An 18,415-nucleotide genomic window follows, 5' to 3' on the forward strand; every position below is an offset into this window, starting at 1 on the left:
ATGCAACTCCTACCCCAGCAAAAAAAAAAAAAAAAAAAAAAAAAAAAAAACAGTCAGCATAAAGGAATTAAGCAATACAGGTAAGAGCAAGCTTGCAACCTTGTGAGTACCATACAAGCTATAACCTTTCAGTGCATTCCATTTCACACACCCCCATGCCCTCCCAACCTGTTAGATCAAGAATCAGAGACAAAGACAGCACAATCAAGAACAGAATTTAAACCTTTCTCTTATATACTTAAAAAGTTGCATTAGCAAGCATTTTCTGAAGGATGCAAAGTCTGAAACACAACTCAGTTCTCAATTCCATTGTCCATGTTCCTACCCTGACTAAGCTGTAAAATGAATTCATATCTGCATAATACCTTACCTCAACTATTTACTGTACCAGTCTGATTGTTTCTGCTCTAATGTAAACTGTGAGTCCCTTTGGGAATAACACTATAACATTGTATATAACTCTTTGTCTTTCATTTTCTATGTAACTAACTCGATGTGTAATCTTTGTAATTATTGTGTAATTTTTGTAATTATTGGCTAATGGAGCTTTTCTCTCCCGGGCCTCCGCTGAAAATGGACATATATCCAGTCGGACTATCCTGGTAAACAAATGTAAAATAAATAAATAAAATAAATTTCTTTACTGAACAATTCTGGGCAATGCTAAAAGTAATTGGGGAAGGGATGACCCAGGAGTACTGTCTGATTGACTTGCTCACAGTCACACTGTAGGCGAATGGAGATGAAGGATTCTTTCAAAAGGCCTATGCCCTCTGTGGTATACTAACACACTTGCGCTAAACATTTAACTGTGCTTGCTCTCCTATGATGAACTCAGCTAAAAGAGTCAAGTGTTGTATTTATTATCTAGTGGTGCTTGTGGATTTTTAGTATTCCAGGGACTGGGGCACTTGAGCAGGCACACATTTTCATGGGGTAGCACTTGCCTTCTTGTGCCCCCTTTTAGCACTGCCCCTGAACCTGGATAAATTATTGTTCTACTAATTTTATCAATGAAGTATAAATACTACATTTACATTATGTAATATTATGATTAAGTGTAATACTTTAGAGTCTTGGGTAATGCAGCACACATCTGACATCATACCCAGTACTGTGTTTTAGATAAAAACAAGTTTTGCTAGCCCATCCTTCATTGACAAGGCCCTACCAGTCTTTGCAGACTGAGTGACCTGGATTTAGACCTGGTGAAGCAGTTTTACTTATGCTAAATTGGAGTATTAAATATTCAGCATTAATTGTCTTTCCTGATTTGCCAAGCTATTTTTTGAACTGGTTAATTTGTGAGTACCTTATAGGTTCATAGGTTTGTACTGGGCTATCTGCCCGAAGGCATATATTAGCCCAGCCACGTTGTGCGGTATTCACCTCCCCTTTAGTAGTTCCCTAGACCCTTGTACTAGCAGCTAGTACCCTTGGCCCCTATCTAGTACTGCTGTTGGTGTGATCCCTGGTGTGAACTTTCTGTTACCCATCCACTCATCAAGGTTCCTCTTGAAGAGTGATAGTGAGGGGCTCTGCCTTATGTAGATCGGGACCCTGTTCCATAGTAAGGGAAGTCTCTGCGAAGGTAATCTATCCCTCCAGCATGTTCTATTCATTGTTGTGTTGAGGTTTATATCCCTAGAGCGTGTAGCTCGAGTAGATTTGGTTTTGCTAAGATGGAGCATGTTCAACAATTCTGGGTTGGACATGGCTCTGTACATTAGACAGAGATCGCCTCTGAGAAGGCGGTATGCAACAGAGAACAATTTTAGCTTTTTCAATCGTGCTGCATAGGGCAACTGTTTGAGGCCAGTAATCCTCTTGGTTAGATACCTCTGTGGTCTCTCCAGCTGCTGGAGATGTCTAGCCAGGTACATTCCAATTGGTGCATTGTACTCAATAATGGGTCTGATGAGGGAAGAGTAGAGGGGCACCATTACATCCTTAGATCTTGATGCAAACACTTTTGTGATCAGATGGGTCACATAGAAGGATTTTCTAACCACTTTGGCAACATCGTTATCAAAGGAAAGCTGAATATCTACTTGGGTCCCTAGATCCCTTATTTCTTCTTCAGATTTCAGGGGATTACCTCCTATGTTGTAGTTTGTGGCTACTCTGTTTTTTCCAAAGGGGATTACTACGCATTTTTTTGCATTTAGCTTGAGACCATGGCTTTGACACCATGCATCAGTATCATTTAGGCCCTTCTGGAGGATCTCCATGTTGGCCGGAGACTCTATTATAGCACCCAGTTTGCAGTCGTCCACAAACCTAGTCAGCCACAGCCCTTCTGTGCTTGCCTGTACTTTTGAGAAGTATATGCCAAACAGGAGGGGCCCCAGGACAGAGCCCTAAGTACTGGACAGAAGATATTTAAAATTGCCATTATTACCTAAACTGTCATTCATGTTTTAGTCAGACTTTACATTTTTAAACACCACAGTGTTCTTCAGCCCTGCTAGACACAGTTTACTGAATGACTTCCACTCTTTGATTTTTGTTTAGGTAAGACAACAGTTAGATTTGTTTGTTTAGTTAGTCTGCTTGTTTGTTTTAGGTTTTTTGAATAAAAAGTCTAGCTGGGATGTCCCGTTTTACAGGAGTCCTGGAGAGAGAACTTTCCAGAAAGAATGTACAAACATGTAATGTAATTGCAGTTAAAAAAATGAAAGAGAGAGAGAGAGGCAATTTGGATAACAGTATGCAAGAACACAGATTTTATGACATAAAAACAGCAATAAGGAAGACAGAGAAATGAAGATAAAACATTTTCTGAAGATGGCAAAACTTCACACCATAAATTCACATGAAAAACAAGAGGTTCTGTAAAAGCAGATGTGTATATTTTTATCTGTACAATAAACATAGTTGCTGTATCTTGTTATACATGGTAGCAAGCCTGTCTGTGGCACTTGGCACAGAGGTTAAGGTCGTGAGCTGTAGTTTCTGTGGTACAGCGTTTGATTCCTTCATCGTTAGTTGCTTATTGTGTGACTTTGTGCAAGTCTCATAATCGAGCATTGTTACCAAGTGGTCCCTGAAAAGCATCTGCATGTCCAGTAGGACTATTTGGTTAACAAATTGGGATTATTATTAGTATACAATATAGAGAAGTGGTATTTGGTTAGCCAGTAGTCTGAAGACTGCTACTAGGACTTGGAGTGATGCACAGATATACAGAGACTGAAATAAGGTGATAATGCTCAGTAGTTGATGATATATTATACTGCCCTGATATTAGAGAATTAGTTGATATCACATTTGCATCCTCAGTTTTCTAAGAGATGTTGTTTAAGGGAGAACTTGAAAAGCTTCTTTCCTCTGAAAAGAATATACATTGAAAAGCAGCTTACTCTACCTTTAGGGTACTTCTCCTGTACTATATATATATATATATATATATATATATATATATATATATATATATATATATATATATTAACCAAGTCATTGGCACATAACATTCAGTAATCTCATCCATTATTTTGCCTTCCATTATTTTATACTTAATACTTTTAACCCATTCTCCGTAAACTGCCCTACTTATTTATTATTATTTAACATTTATTTGCCAGGATAGTCCGACTGGACAACAACTGTCCGTTTTCAGCAGAGTCCTAGGGAGAAAAACTCCATAAGTTTACAGAGAGAAGAAAAATGTACAAAAGAGACATTGCAGAGTAGTAGCATACAGATTGTAGACTTTACAGACGTTAGTATACAATAAGAGGATATTCCCCCTTTTGGTTGAAAATACAAGTGTACAAAATATATAAGGGCTGATGCCCCTCTTTTCTCAAAGTTCCCTATGGTACAATACTAACATATTTACTAAGAGTTACGTCTGCTGGAAAAGTACTTTGTTTCAAAAATCCATAAATATTGATTTTTAAATTATCATGCTTAAATGCTAATCATAGGATGGCACGTAAAAGCAAGGCTAGAACTTGCAAGGACTATAAATTTCAGAGTTCATTGGCTAGTTGGAATTATATAACCATTATTTAGAAATGTTTGCAGATTCATTACTTATAAGACTTAAAGTAATTATCTTAATGAAAAAAAACATCTATTTTTAAAAATCTGATAGGATTACCAAAAAAAATTAAATAAATAAAACAAAATTAATTTCCTGTCTGCTAGAAGAAAATAGTCTCTTTTAGAAAAACAAGCAGCTGAGATTTTTAGTGTGGTTTCTAAAGTGCTTACATAATGCAATGTCATAGAATACCTGTTTAATTTAACCTTCTAAAGATTTGTGTGTTTTTTTTTACCCTGCTTTCCCTTTCATAGCAGTTGCACTGAGGTGCACAGTTTTCTTTAGAAAATTTTAAGTTACAATAAATCAGATGGTGATGGAATTGGTACACAGCTCATCAAAGCTTGTGACCCCCATTGTAATGTGACTAGTACAATATTTTAGTGTCGCTCTTTAAAGTGGAACATCTCCTAGTTTACAGAAATTCCTTATTCCCATTCCTCAGTGTGTATCCCATGCATTGCCCAGGTAGTTTAGACATGCTTTGTTTTCTAATAAATTTAAAAACCCATCAATAATGAGAGTGATCCAAAAAGCATTATTTTCAGTATGTCCATATAATAACAGTGAAGAAAACATGTAATTAATTATTAGTTACTACTGTTATCAGCTCATCTTTTAGAATTAACGTGGATTCATTTGTTCTGTGGTGTCAGCAGTAACATAGCTTTAGAAAAGGTCACAAGAGTTACTGTACAGCTCTGTCTTACAAATGCAAAATATAAAGTTGTGAAAGACAAAAAATTAACATGGCATTTTTTGTTACTATATCAACCTCTATCTCACTGTGTTTGAATTATCAGACTGATTTCTAGAATTATCTGAATGAAAATTTAGGATACTTGTTAAGAACTTTACATATGTGCCTCAGCAAATGACTTAAGGTGTTCAGACTTCAGATTTATGCACACTTTTTTAAAATTGATTAATACAGTTTCTTACTAGAAGCCTAACATTGTCATTTTCCATATACAGTAAAATGAAGTAGCACCACCATGGAATAAATGTTCCTGCGATGTAAAAAAATGAAAATAATAATGTAGAAGGTACGGAACATCCACAGGAACAAACCACAGCTGACAAAAAATCTTTCTGTAGTAAGAAGTCTCTCCACTGTTGTAGTATAAATCTCCTGGTGCAAACACAGTTCTGTTAATCACACCATGTAGTCAAATAAAACACTTTTATTAACAAAAATGGTAAGCGCTTTCACCTATAAGGATTCTTCAGACCAAATAAATGTAAACAAACATTCAACCTCTCTTATACAGGCCTCCTCATGTATTATTCATTAATCCAGTAAAATTACTCATGCTGACATCATTTCCTGGGCTATAAAAATGTATGACTAAATATATAGTTACATGAGATAATACTTCTATAGTAATTCATGTTCTTACAAAATTCTTCCATGTTAAAACAATCCTTAAAACATCTCTTACTATTAAGAAGCTGATCATAGCAATATATAAAAACAATGAAAGCACTTTCAAGAATGATGCATTGTATATAAATACAGACCAAATAAATATGTTGAATAAATAAATTAATAAATAAATAACAGTTCATATATATATATATATATATATATATATATACATATATAAAACTCAAAATAAATCTGATAAATATACATATATAAAATCTATGTATGAGTATGAGTAAAAAATGTATATAAAATATATGTCTGTGTAAAAAAGGGGGGTATATTATTTAATAGACTTGAGTTCAGCATGAGTAATTTTACTGGATTAATGCATAATACATGAGGAGGCCTATATAAGAGAGGCTGAATGTTTGTTTACATTTATTTGGTCTGAAGAAGCCTTATAGGTGAAAGCGCTTACCATTTTTGTTAATAAAAGCATTTTTGTTAATAAAAGTGTTTTATTTGACTACATGGTGTGATTAACTGAATTGTATTTGCACCAGGAGATTTATACTACAACAGTGGAGAGACGTCTTACTACAGAAAGATTTTTTGTCAGCTGTGGTTTGTTCCTGTCAATGTTCCATACCTTCTACATTATTATTTTCCATATACAGGTGATCTTGCATTCTAATAATTCTTCAAATAATATTAAAATATTGCCTTGAGAAAGAGGCCACTTTGTAATGTATAATAAAGAAAAGAATCTGTTACCTGGTACTTCTTAGCATCTAGAAATTTTCAGTTCTCATCAGTCCATTGATCGTCCCTTCAGTAGGTCCGTTGAGGCTAACCATTTAAAAATTAAGAGTTATTGTTTTGTTTCAGTGTTTAGAGGAATAGGTTATAAATCACCTGGGGCCTCCACACACAGGTTCAAAACCTTTCAGTTATGAGACTTTGCTTTTTTTTTTGGCTTCTGCTGTAGTTCAGTATGCAAATGAAGTGCCTTTGACAGTACAAATGACAGTTTTGCATTCAAGTCCCATAGGTGTTCCATACTTTCATGTGTCTCATCCTGTAAATGAAGTGCTTTGCACAGTACAAATGAGGAAGGTTGTGGGCTCAAGTCCCCTCAAGGCTATATGCTTTATCTGGCAGTTGGGAAAGAGGAATAAAGCTGTGAAGTGTTACTTCCTGTGGTACAAGGTTTGATTCCTTCAGCCTTTTTTGTCTGCTGTGAAACCTTGAGCAGGTCACTTAACCAGACAGTGCTTTCAGGAAATTAGAAACTCACACTAGGCTAATAAATGGTCTCCTTGATTGCTTGCCTACTAACTACGTTTGAGCCTATATCTCAGCCTCTTTTGCAACCCTTCACTTAATTTGAATATTCATGTTGATAAATTATCACTGAAAGTCTCTGTCTTATTTGTTAACCTTCCCAGGATTTACATATAAAGGGTCCTTCAACAATCTTTACATTTGCATAACCCATAACCACAAATAATTTGTTAAATAATTAAAAAAAAAATCACAAATTGTCTTAAACCTGATGCATTAATTCAGGAAGTTTCTGATCTGGAACAGCACCGTGTTACGTTAAGTAATTCAGACTTCCTCTGCGTGTTCCTCAGATAGGAATATTAATCCTGTCTGCACTGATTTCCCAGCCTTGCTGTTGTTCCATTGTAAGAAGTGTTTCTTTAGAGCATTTACCAGAGTGTAGAACACTTTTAGCAAAGGGGGGCCACATGTGGTCCTCCATCCTCTTTGGTCTAGCCCATTTGAGTGTTCACATAATGGGATGTGCCTGTTATCTCGTGGTTTTGCCTTAAATCCATAGTACAACATCTCTAGTGATAAGATTGTACAGTTATTGACTAGATATGGTTTTCTGTGTTAAGGAACATATAAAGTGCAGTGCATTTGTGTGGCAAACTCATATAAAGTAGGAGTTGTATAATGTCTTACACAAAGCAGTGCACTGCCTGACCCCTTAAACAGAATTTGGTGACATGATCTCTCGAGCTGTACAAGCTTTCATCTCATTCTGACTAACTAAATTGATGCATTTTGTGTATCCTCTCCGTCCATGTACTGCACGCAGAAGATATTCAAAGCATAAATATGGTCTTCTGTGTTCATGTAAATGTAAAATATTTCTGTGCAATTTTCAGGTATGCTTGTGATCTTTTCATGTTGGGAATGTCTGTTAAGCTGTTTATCAAATGCAGTTGTTGCTAGAGACATCACTATACATTTCCTTTTCTTTTTTATGTTTCCTAATGAAATCAAATCCACATACTTAATTTTACTTTTTGCAGTCTCATTAGATTTGTTAGTTTTTTAGCAGTTTTATACAGTTTAGGTAGGGGGTAGAGTGTCTATCATAGTAAGTGTAGAGTCCATACAACACACTGACCTGGAAAGGTTGGCCTCCTCTGACATAAATCATTAAATTCTTAATATTCTTAATATTCACTAGGCATTCCAAACCACTCTTAAATGAGTGCAGTGTTAGGGAACTCACTTTCAGCCGTTATTAGATGAGAATTCACTTTCAGCCACTATTAGATGGGAACTGACTTTCAGTCACTCATAGATGTTTGCCTGTAGCTGGTAAGTGTGTCATTTCAGTTAGGACATTTTTAATTATACTAGGTAATATATAATGGCTTTATAACATATTAATACTTCTGAATATATTTTGGTTAACAATTGCTTTACTTGTTGATACATCAAACTACTATCCAGTGCTTGTGTATTTCTTATTGTACAACTCTTAGTTATTAAGGCTAAATAATGTTACGAACAAATCTGTAATATGTTTTCTGTGTAATGAGCAATCATAATCCTTTGTATAAATGCTTAATTATGTCTTCTGTACAATTTATTGTGGTTATCTAACACTGTGATTATGCTTTCTACATTCTTGTGTCTTGTAAGTTCTTACCTGTATTCTCATTTGCCAAAGAATTTCAGATACCATGGTGGCCTATGTCATACCTGGAAGTAGTACTTGGACATTTGTACTTATCTTGTTACAAAAGTGACCTGATTATCAAAATGAAAAATAAAATACTACAAAAGTCAATAATGAATTTGATTTGAAGTATGTTCCTTTTTAATATACTGTATTAGATATAAGTAAGTTATAGATAAAAAAATGGATACTTTGTTCCAAATTGACTATACAGTCGAAAAATCAGTAAATAAAAAAACACATTATGTCCTGAATGCATTGCAGGTGACATTCATCTTCTTACAGATTGAAGATGTGTACTTTCCAGTGGAATCAGGAAGAGGTCCTGTCCTAGACCTGCTCTGTTCCAAGATTTCTTGACTTATTTCATACCCTCTGAGCATCCCACTGCTGCACATTTACTTACAACTATGTTTTCTTGTTTTTTCAGATAAACTTTGCTTCAACAGTTTTTTTAACTTTGAAGATATGCAGGAGATCACCAAACACTTTGTTGTCTGCCACGTGGATGCTCCAGGACAACAGATTGGAGCTTCCCAGTTTCCGCAGGGGTACGTACCACATTCTGTCTCACTCCTATCAGTTACAACTAGTGTTTCATATGAATAAATAAATTAATGATGGTGTATAGAGAAAATTATCAGACATTTTCCAGGCCCTATGTTCTACTTTAAATTGTTTTATCTTCACAGATAAAGACCACATCTGCATTATTAGAAGTAAGTTTGTTGATACTCTTCCCAGTGTATGGCATTTAACTGAGAAAGTATTCAAACCCCCAGTTACTCCACTGCAGGAATTATGCTTTGTTGGGGACAGGTGTCTACCCTGCCTGACTATTAGAAAAGGGTGACTTTACTCGGCTGCTTATGGAGAAGAAAACTTCAGTGTTTTAAGAAGGAAGTCATGATAGCCCTATTTTTACTGCACTGAATGAACTGCAGTTTAATGTTGGTTAAGTATGTATCTTAATGGTGACCAATGGTAACACTCAAATAATCGCAGGACATACCCGGAGACTACCATCTACATCTCTAGATTCACTGTGTGAAAATGTATACACTACAGTGACATTAGCTGCAGAAAAGCATGGTTTGAAACTACCAACCAAGATGCTTTATGTTTCTTTACTGTACAAGCAAAAAGCAACTCAGAAGGTGAGTGTTGGAAATACTTATGTTGGAGGGTGTGGCATTGACGTGTGGCAGTTAAAGCCCAAATGGTAGGCTTCCAGGATGTGGGTTATTAGATAGTGTGATATTAATGCACCTTATATGTAGCACACCCAGGACTGCCTTCACTACTGCATACTCAAATACTTTGTCATCAGACTGGCTGTCAAGGACAGGACTTCTTTATGTATGGAGAACATTCCCTGTTTGTCATATTTTCAATGTCACTTGTGTGGGGGGGGGGTCTTAGGGGATAGCACAGTTTTTTTAATGGTTACTCATGCTTTGTAATCACAGGGAGCATACAAGTAAAATATAGCAGCAGTGGGGCTGAGTGAAAAGCAGAGATACATTTCTCTTAAGTTTTGCTGTCCTCTGAAATACAGATGAGATGCTCACTCTGGTGGCCTGGGTTAATCTGCTCTTTCTGTACCCAGATGCCTCCAGGTTGTAATTGTAAGCTACTGTGGAGCTACGTGAAAAGCTTCAACAATGAAGGTGAGGGTGTCAGGTGGCTGAAGCTGTTTTAGTTTTATCAAACAGGAAACATGTTGAAAGTGTTTTATCTGTACAACTTAGCAGCCTATGTATTTAAAAATAAATAAATAAAACACAATATCATGTCAAATTTGCTTGCAAATCTTCTTGCCTAATGAACTAAAATGGGAATTTTTGTAGAAAAATCATGCCACGGGATGAACTGGTAGCCACCAGTGGTAGTGTATACTTTGCTTTGATATCTTAGCTCACTTTAATTACTGTATTTCATGAGACATGCAAATATGCTCTGTTAATTGAATTTTACTAATTAAAAATTCTTTAGGTTTTGTTTATCTAGTGTGCCTCACTCAGTATACTTGGTATTTTGTGAGGATTAATTATATTATCTTAGTCATACTCTGTTGTCAATGGTACCAAGTGTAATGTCTCTTCTCTGCTTCAATACTACTTAGTGGTCTGCTTTTTGGCTGTTTTAACTAGAATCAAAAATAGCCTGCACTGTACCTTAATGTAACCCACCCACTCATCTAACGGTCCTCACAGTGCCACTCTCTTTTCCTCCCCCCAAACACCTACCTAAACTATCAAAAATTACCCTTCAGAAACTGAAAATCACTGCACCAGCTGCTGACAAACTCCCACCCAAGTACCTTAGGTTAGCTGTCGACGTCCTGGCATACCCCTTCTCAATACTCATAAATAGCTCTATCACAGAAAACTATGTACCCACTATCTGGAAAAAATCACATATTATACCACTTCTTAAAGGTGGATCAGCAACCGACCTCATCATCTACTGCCCCATTGTAATTCTCTTCCCTCTGTCCTAAATCTAGAGAAAGGTGCATATACTATCAACTCCTAACCCATCTCATAAACAACACACTACTCTCCCTACACAAAATGGCTTTCAACCACAACACAGCATAACAACAGCTCTGCTTAGTTTCTCAGAAACTATAAATACTAACAGAAACAATGGTAATATCCTAATCCTCCCTGTTCCTGGATCTGTGAAAAGCATGGGACACAGTATCCCACCATCTTCTAATCAGTGAACTATCTTCACTGTCACTGTTTCATTCCGCTCTTACTTGGTTCTTTAGCTATCTCTCCAACAGACAACATGCAATAAAAATGGAATTAGGCCCTATCCCCCTTCCTCCCTGTTTCTGTTGATGTACCACAAGGGTCAATTCTAGGCCCAGTACTTTTCAATATTTTCACAAACAAGCTGCACAGAGCCAGCGAATCTGACACCTTAGTACAATATGCCAACAATGCCATCATCATCTGCTCAGCCTCAACCCCTCCACAACTTCAACAAATGACTCAGGACTCCTTCATATCCGTATAATTATGGCTAAAGACTCAGCATCTAATCCTAAATGCTGAAAAGGCAAAATTAATGCATTTCAAACCAAGATCTCTTTCAACAACCTGCACACCCTTTAATATTACTTCAACAAACACTAACATCATAGAAACAGTAACAAATACCAAACTACTAGGAGTCATAATATGACCTGCATATCACCCAGGACATCAAGAAAATTCTTCAAAAACTGGGCTTCCTCTACCGAAACAAACTCACGTCACAGACTCATCAAGAAATCCTTAGCATCATCTTACCTTCTCCTCTCCCTTATCTATGCATCACTCATACTAACCAACATTTAAGCTACCCTACTAAATTAATTATGTTTTAATAAAATAGCCAAGTTTGCAGCTAATGCATCCTACTGTACACACCATTGATTAGCACTAAATAAGCTCAACTGGCTAGAACTACCTAAAAACACCTTACATTCACTCAACTAATACACAAACCACACACACATGCCCTTCTCTGCAAAGCATTCTCAGGCACTACTCCCCACCATGTTGCCTTTGCTCAGATAATCAGAGCCTACTAGTAGCTTCCAAACCCCGTAATACAGCTGGAGACTCACTATACTTATCCTGTGTCACCAGACAGTGGAACTCTCTGCCTGTCCCACTAAAACAAGTCAGCTGTGCATCTAGTTTTAAACACAACCTAAAACAGCACTTAGACTCCTCCTGTCTCTGTTCTTGTTCACAGCCTGATTGACTCTCTGTCTCTCTCTCTCTCTATCTCTCTATCTGACTGTCTCTCTGTTGAATCTCTAAACTAGACGTGTCCAACCTGCGGCCCGCGGGCCGCATGCGGCCCTCAGAGCTCTTCCATGCGGCCCTCAACCTCTAACTGCAACATCGATGTACGCATGCCCCAAAACACTTTTTTCGTTTTGTGTTTTTCGCTCCCGTGACCTGTAACGCTAATGTCGGTGTGCGCATGCGCCAAAGCACCCTTCTAGTTTTGTTTTTGAGCCAAAAAAGGTTCAGTGTGTTTACGCCATTATTTTGCGTCGAACAATCAGTGTGTGTGTGTGTGTGTGTGTGTGTGTGTGTGTGTGTGTGTGTGTGTGTGTGTGTGTGTGTGTGTTCTTGCTGAAGAGGGACTCATGTATGGATTTGACGCTGTTGCCTTTGAAAGGGACAGCAATTACCTGTGTTAATAGGTAAGTACGGAGTGAGTGCATGCATGAAAGCAGAATTGTGTGCGTGAAAGTAGAAGAAGAGTGTGTGTGTGTGTGTGTGTGTGTGTGTGTGTGTGTGTGTGTGTGTGTGTGTGTGTGTGTGTGTGTATGTGTGCATGAGAGAGAGAGAGATGCATGCACAAAGAGGCTAACAATGATCAGTCTACCTGCTGAACACAAATAAGTTAGCTCACAAATATATCATACATTGAGTATACTTTCATTAAATTGTGGCTTTCCTGACAGGGAGAGTGTTGTATTGAACATGAACTCATACGTCTTAACTGTATGGATTTTCAAAGAATGTCTGGATTTTTGCCTCATCTTCCAATTTGTGTCTTTTGCTTAGGAAATAAAAGTAGTCATCCAAGGTAATTCAGTTCCAGGGAGTAAGAATGAGACAGCAGCCTAGGGTTAATGGGTCAGCAGTGGACTGACTATGTGGGACTGTAGCATATAAAGTTGTATTGTTTTTTCAGACGAACAAAAAAAGCACCTAGTACTGTTTTTTTATTGGTGGGTTCTAAGCAGTGGTAGATTGGACAACAGTAAGCTTAGCTTTGGCGGATCATCAATACTGGCAAGTCAAGTGGGCACAATGTCAATTTTTAAATGTTGGGGATTTTAGTGGTTATGTGTGTGCTTATGTGTTGGGAGTGCTGCAACAGTAAATGATTATTAAAGACAGAGACTTACGGACCGTGGAGAATATGTTCTTTGTTTCAAAACCTAATACTTGGGTACGCATGCCAGAAGTAGATTTTTTAAGACATAGCTTCTTGTCATTTACAGTGGATGGATATTTACATTTAATTGACAATGTATTAGTGTGGGCCTGTGGGGTTCTGAAGGATGCCAAGTCTACCACTGCCAATGTCTTGTAAATGTAATACGTGTGCTATGATCACCACTAATCAACTTTTTCAGCATCCAACATTAGCTTTCAAGTTTGAACCACACTTCTTTGCAACTTGTGAAGATAAGAATCTGATATACTTGGCGGATTGCCAAATCTACAGAGCTTTTTACATAGGCATGACTACCAGAACTCTAAAAGAGAGAATACAAGAACATATCTATGATATAAAGAAATGTGACACAAAAAATGCGTTAGCTAAACATGTCATGAACAATGTAGGACATTCCTTTGTTTTTAGAGTGTTACAAATTATTACACCTTGTGAAAGAAAGGGAGACACATTTAATGATTTAGAGAATAAGGAGCTATGCTGGATTCTCAGATTAAAGGCCCAACATTATCCAGGTCTGAATCAATACGTGAGTGTAAGAGCTCCCTTGAAAGGACGCAGTGTCAAATGAATACATTTTACATAGAGCTTCAAAGTGACATGTTCTTTATTCTGATGGATCAGAGATGCCAGCTATGTTATATCCTTTTAGTTAGGAATACATTTACTTGTTGATGGTTCAAATTTGATATACGTTTTCTTTTATAACTTATCATTGACATTATCATGTCATAATTTATAACATAAATATTGTTTACCATATCACATTTTAGAATATTCATCACATTCCATTCATGTATTCATATTCATGATTTTTGTCATTATTTAGTGTTTTACATTATACTACACCACATTTATTATATTTACAACAATTATAATATTTATACATTTCATATTTATATATATATATATATATATATATATATATATATATATATATATATATATATATTACATTTTTTATACTTTTTTACACTTTTTATATATTTATATATATATATTTTCAATAATCTCTTTTTAGATCATTTTAGGATATTGATTGACAAGTATTAGAGTTAAGATTAAAATATACATCTGTTTTAAGATATATATATAATATTTATGAATACATTATATTTATTTATGAAGAGGTTATGTGTCCCTCTATATATTCTTGTCCATCTTGAAAGCTAACTATTAGTAACACCTTTTATGCTATCATACCTTGCTAAACCAGGGACATGCAGGCAGACTCTGTAGGAGGAAGGCAGATTTTAGATACAATGAGTTTATTATTTTGAATGTGTTGATTCCACACTATCAAATGTCATTTTTAGATACTTCACTTGCCCAGGTTTTAGATTTCTCAGGTCTCTTAGAGATGAAACAATTACTTATTTTAGGGATTAGTCCAATGGTCTGAGTAATATTTATGATAAGCATCATGCACAAAGAATCAACTTGCTACAGAGCGATTGTCACATGAAATTATAAGTGTTTTTAGAAGTTTTGTTAATATGTTTTTAAAATGTTTACAACGCATAAAGTTGACATGTCTTGAGCCTAAGAAATGCTTTCATACACTGAATGAATTCATTCATTCGTTAATTAGAAATTGAATTTTACAGATTGATTAATTAATTTGATTGCTTGATTATTTGATCATCCTATTAAAGAGAAGTTTTTTAGTATATATATATATGACACCTGTAAAATGTGTTTTTATGGATCTGAAGAAGCATGCTTCATTTACGCGAAAGCGCTTGTCCTCCATTAAATATTTCCATAAATATTTCCATTTATTGTGGTGGTCCGTCTCCAGTGTTTCTACTTTGCATTTCTACACTTTGTTTTTTTGGAGCAGACCTTTAGGGAACAGCGTTACTGTGTTTTTACTACGTCTTGTAAAGTGACCTGGAAATGGATATTGGGATGTTACTGAAAAAATATAGTAAGTGGGCTTAGAAATATAGTTTAATTAAACAAAGTGTACTTTCAATTTACAGGCCATAATTTAATTTATTTCAGGTAGTCCAGATACTTGTAGATTGTATACCATTAGACGTAATTAGGGAGAGCTGTCATTCTGGGGAAACAAGCAGCCCTAGATTCATTGAAAGCTCTGTGTTTGCTTGCAGGTAGGAAGTTGCAGGATGTTGATGCAATGTGTTTTATGTATTATTTTTAATGCATTTGTCATTTCAAAGCATGGTTTTCTTTGATGCAAAAGAAGGCAGGACTGAATGAGCCATATAATGTTTAACTGACAATGATGGGGTAGAAAGATTATAAGTGATGTATAATGTTTGCAGCTACAGTTGTTTCAATGGTGTCTGTCATGCATAACTATTTTTGGGCCTGTGTCCCACTTTTATTTTTCGCTTTGTCCAGATTTCTTGCTCTAAGGTTGAGAGGTATGGTTCCATTACTAAATCAGAAGTTGTATTTACCTTGGAAGACTTTTTGGCATAATTATGAAAAACAGAGCCTTTTAATATCTCTGCTTATTTCCAATATAAACTGCCATGCAACCTTGCAAATAAACTTCTTATTAAGCTACTTTACTTCTTTTGGAATTGACAGGTATGATTCATCTGTTCGGACATAAGCATAGAGTGCTAATGTGACTCTGATTTCTTGCAGCAGTCTGTGGTTTACATAATCACAATAACTTTTCTGTGTTTCTGGGTGTGTAATCAATTTAACAGTTTTAAAGATGTTTTCCAAAAATAAATAAATAATCCTTTCTACACTTTGAGCTATTGACAAAGTCTGGGAATTAGTTTTTTTCAAAAACGAAGGTCAGCATTACAGCTCAGTAAACTGTCAGTCTGTGAGTAACTTCTGCACAAATTAAAATGTCTGAATGTCAAATGGCTTTAGATTGGAGGGAAGTTTATTTTTATTTATTTTGTTTTATTTCACATTTATTTACCGGGAATGTCCGACTGGGCACAGGTCCATTTTCAGCGGAGGCCCGGGTAGAAAAGCTCCAAAAATAACAACAAAACAATATAATACATGAGAGAGAGAGACAGCAAATTATGGATTGTAGTACTCATACAATATGGCAGAGATTAATCTCATAACAGTGAGAATCATTGTGGTACAGAATAAACTTAAAAACATTTTTTTTACAATTATAATTACAGCAAGGCAAATATCAATGAGTTAAGTTTTTAGGAGAAAGCTGTTTGTACATAGCTGAAGCTCTGAAACAATATTTTGGTATGGATTAACCTGGGGATTGACACAAGTTATATGTTTACACCAGTATGTAGCATTATAGTTTATGGTTTTCTTATTGATTTACTTTTTGTAGAGCAGTTGTTTGTTGATTTATTGATGGTCCTTTTGATGGTGGGAAATTACATGGATGAATCCATCTGTACTATGATTTTTTTTTTCAGATATTTTGACTTCCAGACAATTTCATTCAGTGAGTGGGTGTCATGTGATTACTGAGGTTACCTATTTTACAAGTAGGGGCTTTTTTTGTGTATGTGTGTGTGTGTGTGTGTGTGTGTGTGTGTGTGTGTGTAAGAGAGAGATATTTAATGTGTATACTGAATATAATTTTGCAAATGGAATTCTTAGTTAAACATGCCTCTCTTCTTGGGCAACTAGACTTGAGTAACCAATATTAGATCTTAGCCATCCAGCTGGGAAAGGTTAGTATGTGGATTTTCCATCTGGTTTGATGAAGGCTATGCTACTTACCCAAGGACTACATTTATGGCTATACATCCAGCCATCGTGTTGCTGAACTACATTGTTTGATAATGACAGGAGCTTTTTACAGAAGTTGAAGGTTTTTGTGTCAAGAACCTGTCCATAAAAAGTGGCTTGTTTATGTTGCAGTGAAGGCTGTGGTCTTTGTAGTGAGCGTTTTAAGTATAACCAGTATTTCTGAGGAAGAGGAAGTCTCTTAAGGCAGGATCTTTCTTAGCCTGGAAAGCAAGCCAATTGTGAAATTTATAGGGGCCAGTGAGAGACAGAGGAAAGCAAGAAGCTTTTTAGTCTGTTTAGATAACTAAGTGAACTTAGAAATGGTTGTAGTCTTTCTTTTGGCAGGGTGTTTTGCTGAGGCACATGTCAAAAAGGGCATTGCACTCAATAATTGCTCTTGTAAGGGAAGAATACAGGAATGTTATGACCTCCTTGTCCCTGGATGAGATACCCTTACTAATGAATTGGGCCATGTAAAAAGCTTTCCTTATAACGGAGACAACGTGGTGATCAAAAGTCAGGTTTCTATCAACCTGGGTGCCCAAGTACCACACGACTTATTGCATGCTTACAACATTGTTATTAATGTGATAATTTGTGGGGAAATCACTGTCCTCAAAGGGGATGATGATACATTTTTTGGCATTTAGTTTGAGGCCATATTTCTGGCACCAGTTATTTGTTTGGGTGAGACCCTCTTGTAGCTTATTCAGAATTGTTTTATTAAGTCAGTAATGTGAATTCTTTACTTTATGGCAAATTTGTTATTTTTATGGATTATAGTATTGTAGGATTGCTGATGTTGACATTTTACGTAGTTGGACTGCTGGAATGGTTTTCCCAGTGAGAAATGTTAGTGCTGTAGTGAGTATCTGTTTATTTGTAAAATATATATAATATATATATATATATATCTATATATCTATATATATATATATATATATATATATATATATATACATATATATATATATATATATATATATATATATATATATATATATATATATATTAACTAAGATGTTAGAGTTAACTGATAGATTAGAGAATTAGAATGAGAATTAGAATTTTAAGGCAAATATTAGGCATTTATTACATGTATTCATTGTTCAAATGCACCTACAGTACAGCCAGGAGGTCGACTGTGGTCTTCTGGAGCAACAAAAGAGTTAACTGTATGATATATTTTATATGTGGCCCCAAGACCATTTCTGTTCACTCAATGCGGCCCCAGCAAGACAAAAGGTTGGACACCCCTGCTCTAAACTATCACCAACCCCAAACTTTGTAGCTCTTCTACCTTATCCTGTAAATGTAAATA

General features: G+C 35.8%; 1 protein-coding gene across 5 annotated transcripts in view; it reads left to right on the forward strand.

Moving 5' to 3' along the window:
* Window positions 1-18,415, forward strand: part of NDRG4 (NDRG family member 4) — a 1,570,634-nt gene that overhangs the window by 1,335,639 nt on the left and 216,580 nt on the right. For all 5 annotated transcript variants that reach the window (XM_044081333.1, XM_044081334.1, XM_044081335.1 and 2 more), the window contains one exon: window positions 8,834-8,954. In XM_044081333.1, coding sequence (XP_043937268.1) covers window positions 8,834-8,954 — 121 coding nt within the window. The remainder of the gene's footprint in view (window positions 1-8,833; window positions 8,955-18,415) is intronic.

The sequence above is a fragment of the Protopterus annectens genome, chromosome 8.part0 (assembly GCF_019279795.1).
Source record: "Protopterus annectens isolate FY-2018-M chromosome 8.part0, PAN1.0, whole genome shotgun sequence".
Lineage (NCBI taxonomy): Eukaryota > Metazoa > Chordata > Ceratodontiformes > Protopteridae > Protopterus > Protopterus annectens.